Source organism: Pristiophorus japonicus, chromosome 1 (assembly GCF_044704955.1).
Source record: "Pristiophorus japonicus isolate sPriJap1 chromosome 1, sPriJap1.hap1, whole genome shotgun sequence".
NCBI lineage: Eukaryota > Metazoa > Chordata > Chondrichthyes > Pristiophoridae > Pristiophorus > Pristiophorus japonicus.
Genome location: NC_091977.1, coordinates 453834762 through 453860642, shown reverse-complemented (window position 1 = coordinate 453860642; position 25881 = coordinate 453834762). Strand labels below are relative to the sequence as shown.

The 25881-nt window shown below is 46.2% G+C and overlaps 2 protein-coding genes across 4 annotated transcripts in view; one reads left to right on the top strand and one right to left on the bottom strand.

The window, feature by feature from the left end:
* LOC139276002 (RNA-binding Raly-like protein) overlaps positions 1-25881 on the bottom strand; it is a 783670-nt gene that overhangs the window by 173536 nt on the left and 584253 nt on the right. For all 3 annotated transcript variants that reach the window (XM_070893323.1, XM_070893332.1, XM_070893342.1), the window contains exon 4: positions 19443-19606. In XM_070893323.1, coding sequence (XP_070749424.1) covers positions 19443-19606 — 164 coding nt within the window. The remainder of the gene's footprint in view (positions 1-19442; positions 19607-25881) is intronic.
* LOC139276012 (uncharacterized) overlaps positions 3494-25881 on the top strand; it is a 90876-nt gene continuing 68488 nt past the window's right edge. Inside the window, exon 1 of the mRNA XM_070893357.1 lies at positions 3494-3973. Coding sequence (XP_070749458.1) covers positions 3803-3973 — 171 coding nt within the window. The 5' untranslated portion in view covers positions 3494-3802. The remainder of the gene's footprint in view (positions 3974-25881) is intronic.

The window sequence follows — 25881 nt, the reverse complement described above, 5'->3', positions numbered from 1 at the left end:
GTCGGGAAGAAGCAGGAGCTGGCCGTGGGAGGAGCCTTATTCACGCAGCCCCAGTGAGGCCATTCGGCCAGGGCTAGGGGCTGCGTGCTTCGGCCCCTCCCACACAGTTTTGGGTGCCTGGAGCTACTGCACTTGCGTGCCCACTGTAGCGCGCATGTGCAGAGGTCCCGGCACTGTTTTCAGCGCAGGGACCTAGCTCCGCCCCCTACAGCTCCTGCTGCACTGCGCCGAGGGCCAGAGGACCTGCAGGGAGGTGGAGAATATGGAAGTTTTTTTTAGGCCCACTTTGTGGCGCGAAAAACGGTCGTCTAGGTCAGGACTGTGCCGTTCTAGGCGCGGTTCGAAACTTGGGCCCATTAAAAGGAAATGAGTGGCTAAAGTAAATGTTGGTCCCCTGGAGGATGAGACTGGGGAATTAATAATGGAGAACAGGGAAATGGCAGATACTCTGAACAAATATTTTGTATCGGTCTTCATGGTAGAATACACTAAAAACGTCCCAATAGTGGATAATCAAGGGGCTATAGGTAGGGAGGAACTTAATACAATCACTATCACTAATGAAGTAGTACTAGGTAAAATAATGGGACCAAAGGCGGACAAGTCTCCTGGACCTGATGGCTTACATCCTAGGGTCTTACGAGTAGTGACTGCAGAGATAGTGGATGCATTGATTATAATCTACCAAAATTCTCTGGATTCTGGGGCAGTCCCAGCAGATTGGAAAATCATAAATGCAATGCCCCTATTTAAAAAAAGAGGCAGAGAAAAAGCTGGAAACTATAGATCAGTTAGCCTAACATCTGTTGTTGGGAAAATGCTGGAGTCCATTATTAAGGAAGTAGTAACGGGACATATGGAAAAGCATGATTCAATCAAGCAGAGTCAGCATGGTTTTATGAAAGGGAAATCATGTCTGACACATTTGCTGGAGTTCTTTGAGGATGTAACTGGCATGGTGGATAAGGGGGAACCAATAGATGTGGTGTATTTGGATTTCCAGAAGGCATTCGATAAGGTGCCACATAAGAGGTTACTGCACAAGATAAAAGCTCACTGGGTTGGGTGTAATATATTAGCATTAATAGAGGATTGGCTAACTAACAGAAAACAGAGAGTCAGGATAAATGGGTCATTTTCCGGTTGGCAAACAGTGACTAGTGGGGTGCCGCAGGGATCGGTGCTGGGTCCTCAACTATTTACAATCTATATTAATGATTTGGATGAAGGGACCGAGTGTAATGTAGCCAAGTTTGCTGATGATACAAAGATGGATGGGAAAGCAAATTGTGAGGAGGACACAAAAAATCTGCAAAGGAATATAGACAGGCTAAGTGAGTGGGAAAAAATTTGGCAGATGGAGTATAATGTGGGAAAATGTGAGGTTATCCACTTTGGCAGAAAAAAATAGAAAAGCAAATTATATTTTAAATGGAGAAAAATTGCATCGTGCTGCAGAACAGAGATATCTGGGGGCCCTTGTGCATGAAACACAAAAAAGTTAGTATGTAGGTACAGCAGGTAATCAGGGAGGCAAATGGAATGTTGGCCTTTATTGCAAGCGGGATAGAGTATAAAAGCAGAGAAGTCCTGCTACAACTGTACAGGGTATTGGTGAGGCCACACCTGGAGTACTGCATACAGTTTTGGTCTCTATATTTAAGGAAGGATATACTTGCATTGAAGGCTGTTTAGAGAAGGTTCACTAGGTTGATTCCGGAGATGAGAGGGTTGACTTATAAGGATAGGTTGAGTAGGTTGGGTCTATACATATTGGAGTTCAGAAGAATGAGAGATGATCTAATTGAAACATAAGATCATGAGGGGGCTTGACAAGGTGGATGCGGAGAGGATATTTCCACTCATAGGGGAAACTACAACTAGGGGACATAGTCTCAGAATAAGGGGCTGCCCATTTAAAACTGAGATGAGGAGAAATCTCTTCTCTCAGAGGGTTGTAAATCTATGCAACTCTCTGCCCCAGAGAGCTGTGGAGGCTGGCTCATTGAATGTATTTAAGGTAGAGATACAGATTTTTGAGCGATAAGGGAGTAAAGGGTTATGGGGAGCGGGCTGGGAAGTGGAGCTGAGTCCATGATCAGATCAGGCTCAAGGGGCCAAATGGCCTACTCCTGCTCCTATTTCTTATGTTTTTATGTTCAATTTCAATTGTAATGGACCGATGCCCATGCACTGGCTCTGCACGTTCACACTGCTAAAACCAATGCCCTATTCTGACACCAGAATCATGGGCCTACAAAAATTGGGCCTAAGGTTCTGCCACCCAGACAGGAGAGCTAGTTGTTTCAGTGTAAATGCTGGGACACTGCACGGACACTGCTCAATCTGATTTAAACAGGCACCACTGTAACTGTACCTTTAGTCGCAGCGAGATTTAAAAAATGTTCAGCAGTCATTTTAGCAATTCTAGTGAATGAATTAGGTTAAAATATCTCAAGAAAAAAAGGTACTTCTAACAGGTCTTCACATATACTCTTGCAAAATTTGCATTAATAAGAACATAAGAAACAGGAACAGGAGTAGGCCATACGGCCCCTCGAGCCTGCTCCGCCATTCAATAAGATCATGGCTGATCTGATCATGGACTCAGCTCGACTTCCCTGCCTGCTCTGCATAACCCCTTATTGTTTAAGAAACTGTCTATTTCTGTCTTAAATTTATTCAATGTCCCAGCTACCACAGCTCTCTGAGGCAGCGAATTCCACAGATTTACAACCCTCTGAGAAAATAAATTTCTCCTCATCTCAGTTTTAAATGGGCGGCCCCTTATTCTAAGATAATGCCCGCTACGTTGGAGTGGAGTGAATGAATGCACAATCTGATGCCAGTGTTAAAGAGGCACAGTCCCCAAAACCCCGAGCGGTCCGTTCTCGCAGTCCCAATGCAGCAGACCAGAACGCCTGTCCACACACGCTGATAGCCACAGACTCTGCCCCAAATTTCAAGGGAGGGCACATCAACAGTGCTTAACCTGAACTGACGGCCGGAATATCAGACTGGCGCCATGCTGCTCTGACGCCAGAGAGGAGGCATGGTGAGAGTCCCAGAAAATCCTTTGCTTTACATCTTCTCCTGCAAATGGAACAAGTGAGGGTATGGTAGCATAGTGGTTATGTTAATGGACTAATAATCCAGAGACCTGAACTCATGATCTGGAGTCATGTGTTAAATTCCCACCACAACAGCTGGGAAATTTAAATTCAAATAATTAAATAAATCTGGAATAGAAAGCTAGTGACCTTGGGCCCAAATTTCTCCAACTCCTTTTTTCGGCGCACTCTCCCAAGATGTGCCGACTTTGTGCGCTGGAAACGGCATCGAAAAGCATACTCACGATTCTGGCCGCTCTGCTGCGTATCCCGGGTCCTGGCGCGGCGCTCCTCGTGGAGTGGGAGTGGGGTGGAGCTGCGCCGAAAACAGTGCCGGTAGCTGCGCGGGCGCGCATGCGCAGTAGCTGCGTCACATGATTGTTATGATGATGCCTGCAGAACGCGTCCAGCCCCTATACCAGGTCGAATGGCCTGCTGCACAGGCTGGCCGCTGAGGGCTGCAAGAAACAGGTTGTTGGAACTGAGTTTTGATCGGGGCGAGAGAGGGGGGAGAGGTTGGTCAACTTTGGCTGCAGTCTAGTGGTTTGGACCGAAGATAGCTTGCCATGCTGGGCTGGCTTTGCGTTCGTTTGGTTGGGTGGCGGTCTTGTCATGTTAAAGAAGCACATATACAGTGACAGCCATGTGCTTAACCTATATCCCATCCTGTGTGTCAATAAATAACCAGCAACATGCAATTAGGTTGTATTACAAATAATTTATGTGTGAAGCTCTTTGAAGATGTCAGTGGGCAAAAAGGGAAAAAGGGAAAATGGGGAAAAAGGGAAAAAATTCCCACCCGAAAAGGGTTGAAAGTCGGTGGAGCAGCAGCCGCGTTCTCCCTCCCCTATCCCAGGCCGAAGGTAGGATTTACTTCAGCTCTTTATTTGTTAATTTTGTTAATTTAATTATTTACTTCAGTTCTTTAGTTTTTATTGAATGGTTATTACTGCTTGTGCTTTGTTTGGTGCTTGGTGGTGTTTGAAATGTTGTTTAGGTGCAGGGTATCTTTTTTTTTATTTATGATTGCTTATTAATTTGGTCTTGGTGCTTTAGGTGCAGGGTTGCTTCTATTTTATTTGTTAATTAATTGCTTATTACTTTTTGTGCTTTGTTTGGTACTTGGTGGTGCTTTAAATGTAGTTACTTGCACCGATTCCTTAACTGTAAGTAAGGTCTTTCTGTGCGGACAAAAGTGGACGCATACGCTGCCCTAAGTTAGTTTAATACAACTTTTTTCTGGCCAAATTGGCATAAATGGTGTAAGTGGCTGGGAACACTCCCTTTTGAAAAAAAAAACTGACCTAACAAAAAAACCTAACTAACTCACTTACAATGGCCCAAATTAAATGGTCATATTTGCAATTTAAAAGATACACCAGAAAAATCAAGTTACACCAAAAAAAAACGGTGCAACTGATGGGGAATTTTGGGCCCCTTAATACTACTGGATTGTCATTAAAAAAATCTGGTTCACTAATGCCCTTTGGGAAAGGAAGTCTGCCCAGTCTAGTCTTTTTGTGACTCGAGACCACAGCTATGTGGTTGACTCTTAACTGCCCTCTCAAATGGCCGAGCAAGCCACCACCTTCTCAAGGGCGATTAGGGATGGGCAATAAATACTGGCCTTGCTGGCGACACACATATCCTGTGAATGAATTTTTAAAAAGTGGACCTCTTGGGTTGAGTAATCAATCCCCATGTGGGATTTCCCTAGTAAAGATCTGGGGCCTCATGGCCCTAGTGGGACACCTGGCATGAGTTCTGCTGAGAAATATAGATAGCAGGAAGGGCAGAATTCTTGCGGTAACCCAGAAACTGACCCAGTCAAGCCCTTGACGTGGGGTAGCAGATGGAATATCTGACCATAGCCTCCTACCAGGTAAGTGGAAATCAGGATTTCCATCCTTCTCGGGGCCTTTGAAGGACCAACAGGCAGAACTGCCATGTATCAGCTTCACTGCGATGATATGCATATGATTCAACAATACAGAAATAAAACTGTAACAAACAGATCTGAATTCTGTAATCCTGCTAACTTCAGACTTCACTGTATTACACTTTAACTGAAGAGATCACTTTTTGATTTCAGACTGTTCTATTTATACAGAAACCACCCTTATTAAAATTCTTTCAAATGGTTCTTGGGGAATTCATGAATTTCAATTAAGTTTTATATTTAAGCTCCTCTGTGCACTGATTATACGCTTGAAGCAAAGGATATCCACCATCCATTTTGTAAATTAGCACTTATGAACAGTTTTGCTCACAACAACAGTAATAGATGCATCCCATTACCATATATTATATGTAACCTGCAATTTCAATTTATTACCTGTATAAGCTATGCATTCTCTGCCTATATAATTGCTTACACTGAATCACTGGTGAACATGCCTGAGAACAATCTCCTTCCCTCTCCCTTTTCACACCTGTGTAGTGAGGCAGAGGGGGGGTAGTAGTAAAGAAAGAGAAAAATAAAAACACTTTTAAACTGAAATTCAGTCATGAAACAAAATTAATGTACCCTGTCATCATTTCAAATCCATAAGTAGCAACTATAGATTCGAAATTCCTACAACATGACAGCTCAACTCCAACATTCTGTTTCCTTTCCTTTTTGTTTCTGTACCTATGTTGAATTACAGAGATTAAAATCTCATCCTAGCTTTATGACAATGTTCCAGCACCTTCTGTTTGAAATGAAATGTAGATTAATTTCTGCATCTGCAGCAAAGTGGTAATTAAATTCTACACTGGCAGTAAAGCACCACAGGTAGCATAGTTGTTACGTTACTGGACTAGTAATTCAGAGGCCTGGACTAATAATCCTAAAGTGAGTTCAGCTCCCACCACGGCAATTAATTAAATAAATCTGGAATTTAAAAAGCTAGTATCAGTAATGGTGATCAGGGGCTCAAATTTGGCCCACCCTTTTTCCGGCGCACTCACCAGAGATGCGTCGACTTTGTGGGCTGAAAACGGCACCTAAAAAATCTCCCCCGATTCTGGCAGCTATGTTGCCTCTCCCAGGGCTTGGCTTGGCACGGCCAGTCAATGGGGGGGGCGGAGCTAGGGCCCTGTGCCAGAAACAGCGCCGGCAGCTCTGCACATGCGCGTTGGAGTGTACGCGCATGTGCAGTAACTTCTGCCCCCAGCCTCTGTATGCGTGCTGCAGCGTGGGACCCGATGCATCCCTCCCCTATCCAGGGCCGAGTGGCCTACCGCACAGGCTGGCCCGCTGCCTTCCCAGGCTAGAAGGCCACAAGATGCAGGTTGGTGTGGGGCTCAAGCCAGGGCGGCGGGGATGGGGAGGTGGGGGGGGAGTTTTGATCCAGTGGGGGGGGGGGTGGAGTTTTGATTCCTGGGGGAGGGGGGGAGTTTTGATCTGGGGAAGTGGGGGGGGGGGAAGTTTTGATCCTGGGGGGGGGGTTTGATTCTGGGGGGGGTGAGGGGAGGGGTTGGTCCCCGGGGCCGGGGGGGGGGGGGGAGTTTTGGAGTTTTGATCCGGGGGGAGGGCGAAGTTTTGATCCGGGGGGGGTGTTGGGGTAGGTGGGGGGGGGGGGGGGGGGAGTTTTGATCCTGGGGAGAGTTTTGATCCGCGGGGGGCGATAACTATGTAGCCAGTAATTTTAATGAGCTTACTCAAAACTTTCCTTAACCCTGTTGATGAAAATACTTTCCTAACCAAGTTAATAGAAAATACTTTCAAATACATCATAATCAATTCTTGAACATTAGATTTGGTGGAATAATTTTGCTTGAATTTTCAAAATATTTAAAAGCATAAAACAAACAGTAAATTTCCTGGCTATATGGTAAAAAATATTTCTATGATGGTGGGTGAGCTTAGGCGGCTGGGAGAACATAAGAATTATGAGCAGGAGGTACTTCTATTTTTTATTTGGATATTTTGAAAAAATGATGTAAATATGTTTTGTCTCTACTTCTTTTATTTTTGTAGTTTAAGTTTCCATGAATGCTTCTGTTGTATAGTAAATTAACTTTGCGACGTTTGTCATATGATGTCCTGTATAGCTGTTTGATCCTATTCACATTCTTTAGTCAAGTCATTAAGTTCTGCTGGCCTCCGATGTACCTACCTGCGCTGATTTCTTAACTCTCCGCAAGGATTTTCTGTGCGGCCACAAGTGGCCACATATGCTGGCCTAAGTTAATTTGGAGTAACTATGTCCAAAGTGGCCTAAATGCCCAAAACGGGTGTAGGTGGCTGGTAATGCCCCCTTTTGAAAAAAACTAAACTGAACTAAAAAAAATCGTAACTAACTCACTACACTGGTGCAAATTGAATGTGCAAAATGGGGATTATTAAGATACTCCAGAAAAATCAAGTTGCTCCAAAAAAAATGGAGCAACTCCTGGCCAATTTTGAGCCCCAGGAAACTACAGAATTGTTCTAAAAACCCAACTGGTTCACTAATGTCCTTTAGGGGAGGAAATCTGCCATCCTTTCCTGGCCTGGCCTATATGTGACTCCAGGCCCACAGTAATGTGGTGGACTCTTAACTGCCCTCTTACCAAACCGCTACAACACAGTCAGCACCATGGGAGTACCTTCACCACAAGGACTGCAGCGGTTCAAAAAGGCGGCTCACCACCACCTTCTCGAGCAATTAGGGATGGGCAATAAATACGCCCACATCCCATGAATTAATAAATTAAAAAAAAACAGATCCTCAATAGCTCCCGGGTGATCTCTCATTCCATCATTCCCCAGTATAAGATCGACCTCTGTAGGTTCAAACATACTTGGGGTGTGATTGGCCTGTTTACTAACCACCAAATCTGATTTAAACACCCGAAGACTTCTCTCCCTTTCACTAGTAAAATCCATCTCTGGCTCTGTAAGCTAAATGCTTTTGCAAGCTTCCATTTTAGAATAAATCTTCCATTTTAGAATAAAGCTTTCTATATAAACTGTGTAGTTTAATTAGGCAGCTAAGGATTAAAACCTTGGTCCGGATATTTACTGGGGAGGGATTTCCAATTGTGGGGCCGGGCTTCCTCGAACACTGTGGAGTTTGGTGTGCATGTTTTTTTTTAACAGGTTCCCCAGAGGGAGAAATGGGGGGAGGGGGTGTTGTGGCGAGATCGGAGGGAGCGAGGGGTTCGGGGAGAGATCAGAGGGGGGTTGAAGTAATATCAGAGTGAGAGATGGAGTGTCGGGGGAGACTCGGTGATCGTTGGGGGGTGGGAGGAACGATGATCGCAGGGGGTTGGTGATCGTGGGAGGGAGAGTGGTGGTCGCGGGAGGGATTCGGTAATTGGTGATCGTGGGGGTGTACGGCAGTGAACACGGGGGGGGATTCAGTGATCGCGGGGGGGGGATTCAGTGATCGCGGGGGAGGGGTCAGTGATCACGCAGCACCGGTGATCGCGGGGGGTGACCGCAGGGAGGTGTTCAGTAAGAGATTGTGGAGATGAGGGTGTGTTTGCAGGTTAGCTTTTGACCTGGAGGATACACTTCTGCTTCTCCTGGCCCACAAGCAGTGCTGTAAAGGAACTTACCTAATGGATCCGACCCTTCTCACCTCCTTTTACCTGCTGGACCTGGAAAACCCGGCCGACTATTGTTAAAAATAGAAATGTAGCCTTCTGAAAAGGTTTCAACGACCAACCCGCTTCCGGGGAGCGCATTGGTCGCTCGCCCCTCATCCTGCCTCCATAAAGGTGGGCGGGTTCAAATCATGTTATGTTCCCGTTTAAAACTTTTAACTTTTTATCTCCCACCCGAACCAAACACAATCGTTTTTAGGGGGTAAAACTACCTCTTGTCTAATCAAGCCTGTCCTTGGAGCATTTTGAGAGGAGGCGTTCATTCATCCTTGTTATCTTATGTTTTATAGGATGGTTTTAGGGAGGCTTTGGGAGATCAGGTTCTGGGTATTATCATGGATAAGGTATCACCTCTGGGATGAGCTTATCTCTGCTGTTAGGTACACAAAAGGGGATGATTGATGGGAGACCTCCCAGGCCATAAGGATTGTTCGGAATAAGAGAGCTTTTAATGTAGATAAGCTTAGACTTAGAGCATAGATGTTAAAACGTCCTCGGAGTAAGACTGGGCTGCTCACGTGTTATCACAAGGTCACTCAAGATCAATCACCTCGAAACCTGTAGATGCTAATAGGTTGCAACTGTCTTTAACTGACTATGCTATAAGTATAACCTTTCCATTTTAACTTCTTTACTTCTTGTAATGTAATTTCTTTTATAACTGTAATAAACATATATACTTTGGAACAAGGCCCCCTGTAGTCTCTTGAGAGTCACAGACTGAATCTAATATAAATCACTTACAAGCCTCAAAATTAACTTGAAGAGTAGGAGTGACTTCAAACTTCTATTCGCCGCTATCTAATATCTACTCTATCCTCCACCTTCTGCTTCCTCTTTTCTTCTAAATTCAAAGAACTAATAGACTTCTTCTGGGCTAAAATTAATGCTATTCACAGAATTGTTCTGCCTCCACCCCTTTCTTCTTTCTCAGGTTTAATCCCTTATTTATCCCTTCCTCCAAACTGTCTCACCTCCACTCCACCTTTATTCCATAGCTATTTCTCATACCTTAGACCCCTCCATCCTTTCCAGTTACTGCCCTATTTCTAACCATTCCTTCCTTACCAAGGTACTACATTGTGTCAATGCTGAGCGCTTTTCACCCACCTCGTACCACAGCTTGTTCGAGACTCTGAAAACGAATTTTCAGTCTGCCTGCACTGTTCCCGTCAAAGTCATAATGACACCTTTTGTGACAGCGGTCGCTCCCATGCACCTTGACATTTCCACTGATCGTTCCATCTTCCTACATACTAGTGTGTTTCCTCGGTAGTCCATCTTTGTGGAACTGTTCTCTATTTTTAAAAATTCGTTCACGGGATGTGGGCGCTGCTGGCAAGGCCAGCATTTATTGCCCATCCCTAATTGCCCTTGAGAAGATGGTGGTGAGCCACCTTCTTGAACTGCTGCAGTCTGTGTGGTGATTGTACTCCACAGTGCTCTTAGGGAGGGTGTTCCAGGATTTTGACCCAGCGACGATGAAGAACGGCGATATACTTCCAAATCAGGATGGTGTGTGACTTGGAAGGGAACGTGGAGGTGGTGGTGTTTCTATGCGCCTGCTGCCCTTGTCTTTCTAGGTGGTAGAAGTCGTGGGTTTGAGAGGTGCTGCCGAAGAAGCCTTGGCGAGTTGCTTCAGTGCTTCTTGTAGATGGTGCATACTGCAGCCACTGTACGCCGGTGGTTGAGGGAGTGGATGTTTAAGGTGTTGGATGGGGTGCCAATCAAACGGGCTGCTTTGTCCTGGATGGTGTCGAACTTCTTGAGTGTTGTTCGAGTTGCACTCATCCAGGAAAGTGGAGAGTATTCCATCACATTCCTGACTTGGGGAGTCAGGAGGTGAGACACTTGCCACAGAATACCCAGCCTCTGACCGCAGTATTTGTTGCCGCAGTATTTATGTGGCTGGTCCAGTTAAGTTTCTGATTAATGGTGACCTCCAGGATGTTGATGATGGGGGATTCGGCAATGGCATTGAATGTTAAGGGGCGGTAGTTAGACTCTCGCTTATTGGAGATAGTCATTATCTGGCACTTAAGTGGCAAGTAACATTCGCACCACACATCAGCCCAAGCCTAAATGTTGTCCAGGTCTTGCTGTATGCGGGCATGGACTGCTCCATTATCTGAGGAATTGCGAATGGAACTGAACACTGTGCAGTCATCCCAACATCCCAACTTCTGATCTTATGATGGAAGGAAGTTCATTGATGAACAAACTGAAGATGGTTTGCACCTAGGACACTGCCTTGAGGAACTCCTGCAGCGATATCCTGGGGCTGTGATGATTGAGCTCCAACCACCACAACCATTTTCCTTTGTGCTAGGTATGACTCCAGCCAGTGGAAAGTTTTCCCCCTGATTCCCATTGACTTCAGTTTTACTAGGGTTCCTTGATGCCACACTTGGTCAAATGCTGCCTTGATGTCGAGGGCTCTGGAATTCAGCTGCTTTGTCCTTGACTGGACCTAGGCTGTAATGAGGTTTGCAGCGGAGTGCTCCTGGTGGAACCCAAACTGGGCATCAGTGAGCAGGTTATTGGTAAGTGCCGCTTGATAGCATTGTTGACGACACCTTCCATCACTTTGCTGATGTTGAGAGCAGACTGATGGGGCGGTAATCGGCCAGATTGGATTTGTCCTTCTTTTTATGGACAGGACATACCTGGGCGGTTTTCCACATTGTCGGATAGATGCTAGTGTTGAAGTTGTACTGGACCAGCATTGCTAGAGGTGCGGCTAGTTCTGGAGCACAAGTCTTCAGCACAACAGCTGGGATGTTGTCGGGGTCCATAGCCCCAAGAGATTAGTGTGCAAAATTAAAGCACATGGTACTGGGGGTAATGTATTGACGTGGATAGAGAAATGGTTGGCAGACAGGAAGCAAAGAGTGGGAATAAATGGGTCTTTTTCAGAATGGCAGACAGTGTCTAGTGGGGTACCGCAAGGTTCAGTGCTGTGACCCCAGCTATTTACAATATACATTAATGATTTAGATGCAGGAATTGAATGTAATATCTCCAAGTTTGTAGATGACACTAAGCTGGGTGGCAGTGTGAGCTGTGAGGAGGATGCTAAGAGGCTGCAGGGTGACTTGGACAGGTTAGGTGAGTAGGCAAATACATGGCAGATACAGTGTAATGTAGATAAATGTGAGGTTATCCACTTTAGTGGCAAAAACAGGAAGGCAGATTATTATCTGAATGGTGACAGATTAGAAAAAGGGGAGGTGCAATGAGACCTGGGTGTCATGGTACATTAGTCATTGAAGGTTGGCATGCAGGTGCAGTAGATGGTGAAGAAGGCAAATGGTATGTTGGCCTTCATAGCGAGAAGATTTGAGTATAAGAGCAGGGAGGTCTTACTGCAATTGTACAGGGCCTTGGTGAGGCCACATCTTGAATATTGTGTACAGTTTTGGTCTCCTAATCTGAGGAAGGGCATTCTTGCTATTGAGGGAGTGAAGCGAAGGTTCACCAGACTGATTCCCGGGATGGTAGGACTGACATATGAAAAAAGACTGGATCGACTAGGCTTATATTCACTGGAATTTAGAAGAATGAGAGGGGATCTCATAGAAACATATAAAATTCTGACAGGATTGGACAGGTTAGATGCAGGAAGAATGTTCCCAATGTTCAGGAAGTCCAGAACCAGGGGACACAGTCTAAGGATAGAGGGTAAGCCATTTAGGTCCGAGACGAGGAGAAACTTCTTCACTCAGAGAATTGTGAACCTGTGGAATTCTTTACCACAGAAAGTTGTTGAGGCCAGTTCGCTAGATATATTCAAAAGGGAGTTAGATGTGGCCCTTGCGGCTAAAGGGATCAAAGGGTATGGAGAGAAAGCAGGAATGGGGTACTGAAGTTGCATGATCAGCCATGATCATATTGAATGATGGTGCAGACTCAAAGGGCCGAATGGCCTACGCCTGCACCTATTTTCTATGTTTCTATATTTCTCCCCAGGCTGGCACCTCATTTTCAGGGATGCCTTGTGCTGCTCCTGGCATGTTCTTCTACACTCTTCATTGGTCCCCAGGCTTTATGGTAATGTTAGAAACATAGAAACATAGAAAATAGGTGCAGGAGTAGGCCATTCAGCCCTTCTAGCCTGCACCGCCATTCAATGAGTTCATGGCTGAACATTCAACTTCAGTACCCCATTCCTGCCTTCTCGCCATACCCCTTGATCCCCCTAGTAGTAAGGACCTCATCTAACTCCTTTTTGAATATATTTAGTGAATTGGCCTCAACAACTTTCTGTGGTAGAGAATTCCACAGGTTCACCATTCTCTGGGTGAAGAAGTTCCTCCGCATCTCGGTCCTAAATGGCTTACCCCTTATCCTTAGACTGTGACCTCTGGTTCTGGACTTCCCCAACATTGGGAACATTCTTCCTGCATCTAACCTGTCTAACCCCGTCAGAATTTTAAATGTTTCTATGAGGTCCCCTCTCATTCTTCTGAACTCCAGTGAATACAAGCCCAGTTGATCCAGTCTTTCTTGATAGGTCAGTCCCGCCATCCCGGGAATCAGTCTGGTGAACCTTCGCTGCTCTCCCTCAATAACAAGAATGTCCTTCCTCAGGTTAGGAGACCAAAACTGTACACAATACTCCAGGTGTGGCCTCACCAATGCCCTGTACAACTGTAGCAACACCTCCCTGCCCCTGTACTCAAATCCCCTTGCTATGAAGGCCAACATGCCATTTGCTTTCTTAACCGCCTGCTGTACCTGCATGCCAACCTTCAATGACTGATGTACCATGACACCCAGGTTTCTTTGCACCTCCCCTTTTCCTAATCTGTCACCATTCAGATAATAGTCTGTCTCTCTGTTTTTACCACCAAAGTGGATAACCTCACATTTATCCACATTATACTTCATCTGCCATGCATTTGCCCACTCACCTAACCTATCCAAGTCGCTCTGCAGCCTCACAGCATCCTCCTCGCAGCTCACACTGCCACCCAACTTAATGTCATCCGCAAATTTGGAGATACTACATTTAATCCCCTCATCTAAATCATTAATGTACAGTGTAAACAGCTGGGGCCCCAGCACAGAACCTTGCGGTACCCCACTAGTCACTGCCTGCCATTCTGAAAAGTACCCATTTACTCCTACTCTTTGCTTCCTGTCTGACAACCAGTTCTCAATCCATGTCAGCACACTACCCCCAATCCCATGTGCTCTAACTTTGCACATCAATCTCTTGTGTGGGACCTTGTCGAACGCCTTCTGAAAGTCCAAATATACCACATCAACTGGTTCTCCCTTGTCCATTCTACTGGAAACATCCTCAAAAAATTCCAGAAGATTTGTCAAGCATGATTTCCCTTTCACAAATCCATGCTGACTTGGACCTATCATGTCACCTCTTTCCAAATGCACTGCTATGACATCCTTAATAATTGATTCCATCATTTTACCCACTACCGATGTCAGGCTGACCGGTCTATAATTCCCTGTTTTCTCTCTCCCTCCTTTTTTAAAAAGTGGGGTTACATTGGCTACCCTCCACTCTATAGGAACTGATCCAGAGTCAATGGAATGTTGGAAAATGACTGTCAATGCATCCACTATTTCCAAGGCCACCTCCTTAAGTACTCTGGGATGCAGTCCTTATGTCCCTCTTTGCACCCTTCATTTTTCTGATGCTGGTCTACTTCTCATTCCACGAGTATCTTCACTCCACCATTGGTTCTTTCAACCACAATGCTTCTTCCTCTGGAACTCCATCCTGAAAATCCCCTGCCTTACTCCCTCACTCCATTTCAAAAGCTCTTCTTTTCAACTGCTTCTTCAGCCCATTCTATCAATTCCCCATTTTATTCTCTGAGTTGTAAAGCACTTTGGGACATGTTTTCAATGCTAAAAGCACCATACAAACTTAACATTGTTGATTAATGACCTCGTCATAAATAAGTTAAATGTGGCTAATATTTAAGCTGTTTAAAATAAATCTACATGCAACAAACAGAAAACACAATGGAGAAATGTGGATCACAAGGTTTATGCTATTTATGAGGAAGACGATAATAAATTCTGCATTCCACAATTCCTCATTTCTGTTTTCTTTGATTATATTTGAAGCACTCAGATCAGTCAAGAAGATGACTGTTAATTAACTGGGAAAAGACGCATGCCATCCTTTGAATTCTGATAAGTAGAATAAATCTCTCACATCCAGGCCACTCTAATACAATAGGGTAGAAGGAAGAAAAACTGATTTAGCCCAAGGGCATTAGGAAGAGGAATATATCATTTAAAAAGGGACAGTAACACCAATGCAATGGTCTTAGTTATGCATTTGATGGCACATTAATAGTAGTATATTCTGGATGACTTAAAAAAAATGATGTGTACAGTTACACACAGGCAAAGCTAAAAATCAGTGATTTTTTTTTTGCAACAGAATTTTTTTTACAAGTTAACCAAAAGTGAACCGAGGCTGAGTTGAGGTGAAGTAAGGTTGGTTTGTTTAGAGTAAGAAGCACAATGGGGCTGAGTTTGGATTTCAGGCTTGATGCTCATCATGAATTGATCGCTGGTCATCACAAGTGGAACAAAAACAAACAGGTCAACAGACTCGATAAGCTCACAAAGCGAGAAGGACACATGGTGTTTTCTCATGTCAATCCGAACTATGATATTATAAGCCCCCTATTCTTGGGAGCTTGGTCTCCAGTCGTCTTGGATCCCATTGCCACGGGACCAAGACCTTGCTCCGTCAAGCCCGTGTGGTGGCTGGTGTGCAACGGCCACCCCACGTTAAAAGATTTCACGCACAGGCATCTTCCACCATTTAAAATGAGTTCATCAGTCAACAGAGTACTCATTTTTAATGTGGAAGCGAGTCATACTTGACCCTGAGGCACTTCCTATGATGATGATGATTCTTGGTGCTTATGATTTAACATGTCAAGCATACAGGCAGTAATGATAAAACAAATGACGTTGGCTTTTGGGTGGTGGACTGGCAGAGTGTGTCAGTCGGCTGTCTGCCCTGGCAGCTGCAATTTTGAGGCTCCGTCTCATTTATGTGAACTGGTGAGCACAACTCAGGAGAGACGAGAACAGGGTAGCACAGAAAAGGGGCCAGCCTGATTAGGCAAGCACAGTGAGCCTCAGAAATCAGAGGCTTGACCCACCTAAAAAGGTCAGGGGGCTATTATGATTAAAGGGGCAGATCTTGTTAACCTCGCTCCGAATACCACCACGACACTGTAAAAGCGCTGAATGATTTTAGGAGTTTATCTGGGGTTGAGGTGCCGATCAGCCTCGATCAAATAGAATTGCGGAACAGGCTCGAGAGGCTGAATGGGCTACTCCTGTTCCTATGTTCCGAACTGCCCGCAGGGCCTGGGTCATACAAGTCGACCAACCATGCTTTGAGAGCTCAGGGAAAAGCAAAGAGAAAGCTCACTCCTCACCTCACAAACTGAATTAAAAAAATCACCAGATTGTAGGAGTGTGTTTCCAGTCACACCGGGGGATTGAGGTGGTCGAGAAATGCTTCTATAGTACACCACATTCTAATGAGATAGCATTGTGTGTCTTATCTGTTTAGGGGGAAGACATGGGAAGCCACATGTGACACTGCCCCCTGCTTCAACTAAGTGATGGAGTTTCTGCATGAATCAGCTCTTGGGAGGAGGGGTGGTAGCAATTTTATTGATAGGCCTTCTGGAAAATCACTAGTTAGAGAAGAGGTCAGAGAGACAGGACCCTCCACTTCCTGTGGTCAAGAGTGTAAAATGGGTGTAAAGATAATGGCGTGATTATCTGCATTCTGCACAGCCTTATGCTCATGCGTGCAGTATCACAGAGTCGCACATGCGCATTGCACAACAGTTGTGGCCCGCAGTTGGCCATGCTTTCCTCAGCTCCATGGGAGAAGGTCACTGGATCCGTGCTGATTGGGGAGAGAAGAGAGGATCTGAGGGGGGGAGAGAGAGGGGATTGGAGTGAAGTGAGAGAGGGGATCGTAGAGGGTGAGAGAGGGGATTGGAGAGGAGAGAGAGAGAGAGAGAGAGAAGGAATCGCAGTGGGATAGAGAGAGGGAATCGGAGCAGGGAGAAAGAGAAGGGAATTGGAGGGGAGAGAGAGAGAGGGAATTGGGGGGGGGGAGGAGAGAGGGGGAATCGGAGGGGGGGGGAAGTGAGAGGGAATCAGCGCGAGAGGGGGGAAGAGAGGGAATCGCAGGGAGGAGAGAGGGAATCGGGGGGAAGAGCGAGAGAAAAAATCGTGGGGGAGAGGGAATTGGACGGGAGAGAGAGAGAGGGAATCGGAGGTGGGAGAGAGAACGAGAGAGACGGAAGCTGAGGGGGGAGAGAGAAGGAATCGGGGGAGAGAGAGAGGGAATTGGACGGGAGAGAGAGGGAATTGGAGGGAGGAGAGAGAGAGAGAAGGAATCAGGAGGGAGAGGGAATTGGACAGGAGAGAGAGGAGTTCGAGGGGAAAAGAGGGGGAATCGGAGGAGAAAAGAGAGAGAGAATAAGGAGAATCGGAAGGGGGAGAGAAAGGGAATTGGAGCAGGAAAGAGGGCGGGAATCGGAGGTGGAGAAGCGGTCAGGAAGCTTGCGGAGGGGCGGAGGAGGGGGAGACCACAGACAGCACAGTTGAGACGAGGGAAAAAAAACATGATCAAGGTCTAAAGGGGGGAATGAGAGCGAGAACGTGATCCAGATGGTAAGATGGATCACGTTCTTCCGACCCCACCTACCCCCTTTAAGCCCGCACGACCTTCTGCCTCTCCTCCCCCTAGACCTGGCTGGTTTCTCAGAAAGCTCAGTACATGTGTGGCAAAAAAGATCCCAAAACTTTGTGAAATTTTGTGTTTTGTGATGTTGGAAAGAGTCCCCTCTGAATCGCTTGCCTGCCCCCCTCCCCTGGACTTAACTGTGGGCCTCAGTGCCGGTCAAAATTGGTTAGGCTCAGACAGGTGAGCTGCGTCTGGGCACTTGACTGGCGCCTACAGCTCACCTGGATTATGATGATGAGATCCGAGGGTGAATTTAGTTTGGTCCTTGGGCCACTCTGTTCTTGGTGCATCATCGGGATTGTGCCCGGTTTAGAAACATAGAAAATAGATGCAGGAGTAGGCCATTCGGCCCTTCGAGCCTGCACCGCCATTCAATGAGTTCATGGCTGAACATGAAACTTCAGTACCCCATTCTTGCTTTCTTGCCATACCCCTTGATCCCCCTAGTAGTAACGACTACATCTAACTCCTTTTTGAATATATTTAGTGAATTGGCCTCAACAACTTCCTGTGGTAGAGAATTCCACAGGTTCACCACACTCTGGGTGAAGAAGTTTCTCCTCATCTCGGTCCTAAATGGCTTACCCCTTATCCTTAGACTGTGACCCCTGGTTCTGGACTTCCCCAACATTGGGAACATTCTTCCTGCATCTAACCTGTCTAAACCCGTCAGAATTTTAAACGTTTCTATGAGATCCCCTCTCATTCTTCTGAACTCCAGTGAATACAAGCCCAGTTGATCCAGTCTTTCTTGATATGTCAGTCCCGCCATCCCGGGAATCAGTCTGGTGAACCTTCGCTGCACTCCCTCAATAGCAAGAATGTCCTTCCTCAAGTTAGGAGAACAAAACTGTACACAATACTCCAGGTGTGGCCTCACCAATGTCCTGTACAACTGTAGTAACACCTCCCTGCCCCTGTACTCATATCATCTCGCTATGAAGGCCAACATGCCATTTGCTTTCTTCACCGCCTGCTGTACCTGCATGCCAACCTTCAATGACTGATGTACCATGACACCCAGGTCTTGTTGCACCTCCCCTTTTCCTAATCTGTCACCATTCAGATAATAGTCTGTCTCTCTGTTTTTACCACCAAAGTGGATAACCTCACATTTATCCACATTATACTGCATCTGCCATGCATTTGCCCACTCACCTAACCTGTCCAATTATTCTGCAGCCTCTTAGCATCCTCCTCGCAGCTCACACTGCCACCCAACTTAGTGTCATCCACAAATTTGGAGATACTACATTTAATCCCCTCGTCTAAATCATTAATGTACAATGTAAACAGCTGGGGCCCCAGCACAGAACCTTGCGGTACCCCACTAGTCACTGCCTGCGATTCTGAAAAGTACCCATTTACTCCTACTCTTTGCTTCCTGTCTGACAACCAGTTCTCAATCCACGTCAGCACACTACCCCCAATCCCATGTGCTTTAACTTTGCACATTAATCTCTTGTGTGGGACCTTGTCGAAAACCTTCTGAAAGTCCAAATACACCACATCATCTGGTTCTCCCTTGTCCATTTTACTGGAAACATCCTCAAAAAATTTTCCAGAAGATTTGTCAAGCATGATTTCCCTTTCACAAATCCATGCTGACTTGGGGCGCTAATGAATTTAAGTCCCAGTGTAACAGAGACAGACGATTCTGAAACAGCATCCATTTCATAATATTGCATTTTCACCCATGATGAAAGTATATTGTCCAATTATATTATCTTTGGCCTATTAAAAACCAAACTAAATGCCGTTTGACATGCATTCACGAATTATCTCATGTCCAAAAATTGCAATTTCAACCATGAGTATTTTTAGAAATTAACCATAATCATAAAATTTTCAAGATAAAGATTTTACAAACATAAAGAGGCAGAGGTGACACTTATTGCTGAGATAGTACTTATACTAATGTACATGCTGAGGACTTTCCAAAACTTGTGATAAGCTGAGCACATTGACTTATACCAGTGGCTTACATTTCGGTCCTGCTGAAGCTGTCCCGGTGATTGTAGAACGTGGACCTCCTTTCATGGGGAAACCACCCTTTCCTCTGCGTGTGACAGGTATTGTGACACGTGGGCGTTTTATTGGTATAACAGCACGAGGAGGTGGTGGAACACGGCCATGGTAGTCAAACATCCTGAAAAATAAATTTATAATTACAATGCAAGCTGCAACTGTTGTTTTATTCCTATATTTAGGTGACAAAGTTAGCACCTCTACTCCAGTCTACGAGACAGTAAAGTGATTCCAATAAATGACTTCAGCCGCAGCAAAGCATTTATTGATAAGCACACTTCAGGGGCTTCCCAGCTTCTCCAGTTTTATACTTCGACATTTGAAACATATGGGGAGTTGTTGGTTCTGTTTTGGCTGCAGCCTTGTTTTGGTTGTGACAGTGCTGTAGTCAGGGGTTTGTCACATGGGTGATGCCATCTATTTTTCTGTCATATTGCTGAATTTGACAACTGAGAATGCAATTTTATGTAAATTGCTGTTCGATTTCCTGTGGCCTTGCACATGGGGAGTCAAGACAAAGGGTAGAATTCAGCTGAGGCAGGGTTAGGGGGCGGGGATAGCTGGATAAGACAAACAGATATTATTTAAAATTTAAACGTTAAAATTATACATTGGGGGGAATTTTAACCCCCCACCCCATGTCGGGGGTGAGTTGAAAATTAAAAATCAGGTAACAGGTGCGCAACCTGCACTTGCAGCCACATTTTATAAACCTCGAGAGATGGGATATCTCATATTTAAATCAGCTTCCCATATTTCAGTTGGTAATAAAGGATGGGATAAAGACAGTAGAGAGAAAGGATCATAGCTCGGAAAATCAAGAAGTAGAATCAGTTTGCTAAGAAACAGCAAGAGGCAGAAAACATTGGTGGGAATTGTTTATAAGCGCCCAAACAGTAGCTGTAATGCAGGGCAGGGTATAAATCAGGAAATTAGAGGTGCATGCAACAAGTGTAATGCAGTAATCATGGGGGACTTTAATCTACATATAGACTGCGTTAACCAAATATGCAGTGATAGTGTGGAGGACGAACTCATGGAATGTATACAAGATGGTTTTCTAGATCAGTATGTTGAGGAACCAACTCGGGAACAGGCTATTTTAGATCTAGTTTGTGCAATGAAAAAGGGCTAATTAATAACCTTGTAGTATTTTCCTCGCCGCCATGCTCCACCTCACAATCAACAAGCTCCCCGTTGGCGTGGAACTAAACTACAGAACCAGTGGGAAGCTGTTCAACCTACACTGCCTCCAGGCCAGGTCCAAGATCACCCCAACCTCTGTCGTTGACCTGCGGAACGCGGACAATGCCTGCGTCTGCGCACATTCTGAGGCTGAACTCCAGGATATAGTCAATGTATTCACTGAGGCATATGAAAACATCCGTAAGACAAAGGTCCTCCAACAGCCTGTCCCCGCCGCACAGCACTGCCCTCCAATCATCAAGATTCACGGCGCGGCCCTGAACAACGTGGACCATTTCCCATATCTCGGAAACCTCTTATCAACAAAGGCATACATTGATGCAGAGATTCAACATCGTGCCGGTGCAGCCTTCGGCCATCTGAGGAAAAGTGTTTTTGAAGACCGGGTCCTCAAATCTACCACCAAGCTCAAGGTCTACAGCGCTACAGTAATACCCGTCCTCCTGTATGGATCAGAGACATGGACAATGTATAGAAGGCACCTCAAGTCGCTGGAGATATATCACCAACAATGTCTCCGAAAGATCCTGCTAATCCCCTGGGAGGACAGGCGCACCAACATTGGTTTCCTCATCCAGGCTAACATCCCCAGTATTTGTTATATATGTAAACTTGTATTTACTCTGTACAGCCACCAGAGGGCTCAACCCCTGGAGTCCCATGGGATCCCATAATCCCTTAAGAGCACAGGTATTTAAGGAGGCCTCACAGGTTGGAGAGGCACTCTGGAGACCTGCAATAAAAGACTACGGTCACACTTTACTTTGAGCTCACAGTGTTCAGTCTGACTCTTTCTCCATACACAACAACTGGCGAGGAAATACAGATAGTGAACCCAAAGAAGCAGAGAATAGTGGGCATCCTGGAGAAATTCTCGGAGGGAGATGATTGGGAAACATTTGTGAAGCGACTCGACCAATACTTCGTGGCCAACGAGCTAGATGGGGAAGAGAACACTGCCAAACGAAGGGCGATCCTCCTCACCGTCTGTGGGGCACCAACGTATGGCTGCATGAAGAATCTGCTCACTCCAGCGAAACCCATGGAGAAATCATACGATGATTTGTGCACACTGGTCCGAGAGCATTTGAACCCGAAGGAAAGCGTTCTGATGGCGAGGAATCGGTTCTACACCTACAAGAGGTCTGAAGGCCAGGAAATGGCGAGTTATGTCGCCGAGCTAAGACGCCTTGCAGGACATTGCAAATTTGAAGGACATTTGTAGTACATGCTCAGAGATTTTTTTGTACTTGGCATTTGCCACGAAACCACATTTGACAAACTTTTGACTGTAGAGACCCCAACATTGAGTAAGGCCATAGCGATAGCTCAGGCGTTCATTGCCACCAGTGACAATACGAAGCAAATCTCTCAGCACACAAGTGCTCCTACAAGTGCTGTGAACAAAGTGATGTTGCTTTCGAATCGCAACGTACAAGGCAGGCCCCACATGCCTGCAGCTGCACGTCCGCAGATGTCTCAGAATCTACCATCAAGGGTGATGAATGCAAGGCCATTAACACCTTGTTGGTGCTGCGGGGGTGATCATCATTTCCATTCATGCCACTTCAAAGGGTACGGTTGCAAGGGCTGTGGAACAATGGGACACCTCCAACGTATGTGCAGGCGAGCTGCTAATCCTGTTAAACCTGCAAACCACCATGTTGCAGAGGAGGACAGATCCACAGAGAATCACAATGAACCAGAGCCTCAGACCGAGGAGGCAGGGGTACATGGGGTGCACAAGTTCACCACAAATTGTCCCCCAATAATGCTGAATGTTGAACTAAATGGACTCCCGGTGTCAATGGAATTGGACATGGGTGCGAGCCAGTCCATCATGAGCAAAAAGACTTTCGAAAGATTGCGGTGCAACAAGGCTTCAAGGCCAGTCTTAACGGTAATTCGTACGAAACTAAGAACTTACACGAAAGAACTGATTCCCGCAATCGGCAGTGCTACCGTAAAGGTCTCCTACGATGGAGTGGTGCTCAAGCTACCACTCTGTGTGGTACTGGACGATGGTCCTTCACTGCTCGGCAGGAGCTGGCTGGGAAAGATACGCTGGAAGTGGGACGACATCTGAGCACTATCGCCTGCTGACGACACTTCGTGTGTCCAAGTCTTAAGCAAGTTCCCTTCACTTTTCGAACCAGGCATCGGGAAATTCCAAGGAGCAAAAATGAAGATCCACCTAATCCCGGGGGTGTGACCCATCCATCACAAGGCGAGAGCAGAACCATACATGATGAAAGAAAGGGTAGAGATTGAGCTAGACCAGCTGCAACGAGAGGGCATCATTTCACCGATTGAGTTCAGCTAGTGGGCCAGCCCGATCGTTCCTGTCCTCAAGGGAGACGGCACCGTCAGAATCTATGGCGATTACAAAGTAACTATCAATCATTTCTCCCTGCAGGACCAATACCCACTACCAAAGGCCGATGACTTCTTTGCAACACTGGTGGGAGGAAAGATGTTCACAAAGCTGGATCTGACTTCAGCCTACGTGACGCAAGAACTGGAGGAATCATCGAAGGGCCTCACCTGCATCAACACGCACAAAGGTCTTTTTATTTATAACAGATGCCCGTTTGGAATTCAATCAGCGGTGGCGATATTCCAGAGAAACATGGAAAGCTTACTGAAGTCGATCCCGCACACCGTGGTCTTCCAGGACGACATCTTGGTCACAGGTCAGAACACAGTCAAGCATCTGCAGAACCTGGAGAAGGTTCTTAGTCGACTCAACCTTGTGGGGCTCAGGTTAAAACGATCGAAGTGCGTTTTCCTGGTGGCTGAAGTGGAGTTCTTGAGAAGGAGGATTGTGGCGGACGGCATCAGGCCCACCAATATGAAGACGGTGGCAATCGAGAACGCACCGAGGCCACAGAACGTGACGGAGCTGCAGTCGTTTCTGGGACTCTTGAACTACTTTGGTAACTTCTTACCGGGTCTCAGCACACTGTTATAACCACTGCATGTCTTACTATGAAAAGGGGACGAATGGGTTTGGGGCAAAAGCCAAGAAAATGCCTTTGTAAAAGCGAGAAAATTGTTATGCTCAAACAATTGCTTGTGTTGTATGATCCATGTAAGCGTTTGGTACTAGCATGTGATGAGTGCTCATTTGACGTCTGGTGTGTATTGCAACAAGCTAATGATTTTGGGAAACTGCAACCAGTTGCTTATGCATCCAGGAGTCTGTCTAAGGCTGAGAGAGCCCACAGCATGATTGAAAAAGAAGCATTAGCGTGTGTCTATGGGGTAAAGAAAATGCATCAATATCTATTTGGGTTAAAATTTGAATTGGAAACTGACCATAAACCACTCATATCTCTGTTTTCTGAGAGTCAAGGGATAAATACCAACACATCGGCATCCAGAGATAGGCGCTCATGTTGTACGCATACAACTACGCCATCCGCCACAGGCCTGGCACAGAAAACTGCGCCGATGTTCTCAGTAGGCTGCCATTGCCCATCACGGGGGTGGAAATGGCGCAGCCCGCAGATTTAGCCATGGTTATGGAAGCATTTGAGAGTGAACAATCACCCGTTACTGCCCGGCAGATCAAAACCTGCATGAGCCAGGACCCCTTATTATCCCTAGTCAATAGCTGCGTGCTTCATGGGAGCTCGTCCAGTGTCCCAGTGGAAATACAGGAAGAGATAAAGCGATTCCGGCAGCACAAAGATGAAATGTCTATACAGGCAGACTGCCTTCTGTGAGGCAATCGAGTAGTGGTCCCCAAGAAGGGCAGAGATACCTTCATCAACGACCTCCACAGTACTCTCCCAGGCATCGTAATGATGAAAGCGATAGCCAGATCCCACGTGTGGTGACCCGGTATCGATGCAGACTTAGCGTCCTGCATTCACAGATGTAATACATGCTCGCAGTTAAGCAATGTACCCAGGGAGGCGCAGCTAGTTTATGGTCTTGGCCCTCCAAACCGTGGTCTAGGGTACACGTCGACTATACAGGCCCGTTCTTGGGTAAAATGTTCCTTGTGGTTGTAGACGCGTACTCCAAGTGGATTGAATGTGAGATAATGTCGGCGAGCACATCCGCTGCCACAACTGAAAGCCTGCGGGCCATGTTTGCCGCACATGGCCTACCCGATGTCCTGGTGAGCGACAACGGGCCATGTTTTACCAGTGCTGAGTTCAAAGAATTCATGACCCGTAACGGGATCAAACATGTCACATCTGCCCTGTTTAAACCAGCGTCCAATGGTCAGGCAGAGAGAGCAGTGCAAACCATCAAGCAAGGCTTGAAGAGGGTAACTGAAGGCTCACTGCAGACTCAGCTATCCCGAGTCCTGCTTGGCTATCGCACGAGACCCCGCTCACTCACTGGGATCCCACCTGCTGAACTGCTCATGAAAAGAGCACTTAATACAAAGCTCTCGTTAGTTCACCCTGATCTACATGGACAGGTAGCGAGCAGGCGGCTTCAACAAATTGCATACCATGATAGCGCAAATGTGTCACGCGAGATTGAAATCAATGATCCTTTATTTGTATTGAATTATGGACAAGGTCCCAAGTGGCTTCCCGGCACTGTCATGGCCAAAGAGGGGAGTAGGGTGTTTCGGGTCAAACTTTCAAATGGACTCATTCACCAGAAATACTTGGATCAAATCAAACTCAGATTCACAGACTATCCTGAGCAACCCACCTTGGAACCTACCGATTTTGATCCCCCAAGATACACACCAGTGGCAACCAGCACCACAGTTGGCCACGATGCAGAACCCATCATCAACAGCAGCCCAGCTGGACCCAACACACCAGGCAGCCCAGCAAGGCCAGCTGCACAGCAGCCCAGCGAGGGCCCAACAAATGATCCAACAATACGCTTTCACACCAAGACGATCAACCAGGGCAAGAAGGGCCCCAGATTGACTCACATTGTAAATAGTTACACTATTGACTTTGGAGGGGAATGTTGTTATATATGTAAACTTGTATTTATTTTGTACCGCCACCAGAGGGCTCATCCCCTGGAGTCCCAAGGGATCCCATAATCCCTTGGGAGCACAGGTATTTAAGGAGGCCTCACAGGTTGGAGAGGCACCCTGGAGACCTGCAATAAAAGACTACGGTCACACTTTACTTTGAACTCACAGTGTTCAGTCTGACTCTTTCTCCATATATAACAGTACTGAAGCACTGACCACACTTGATC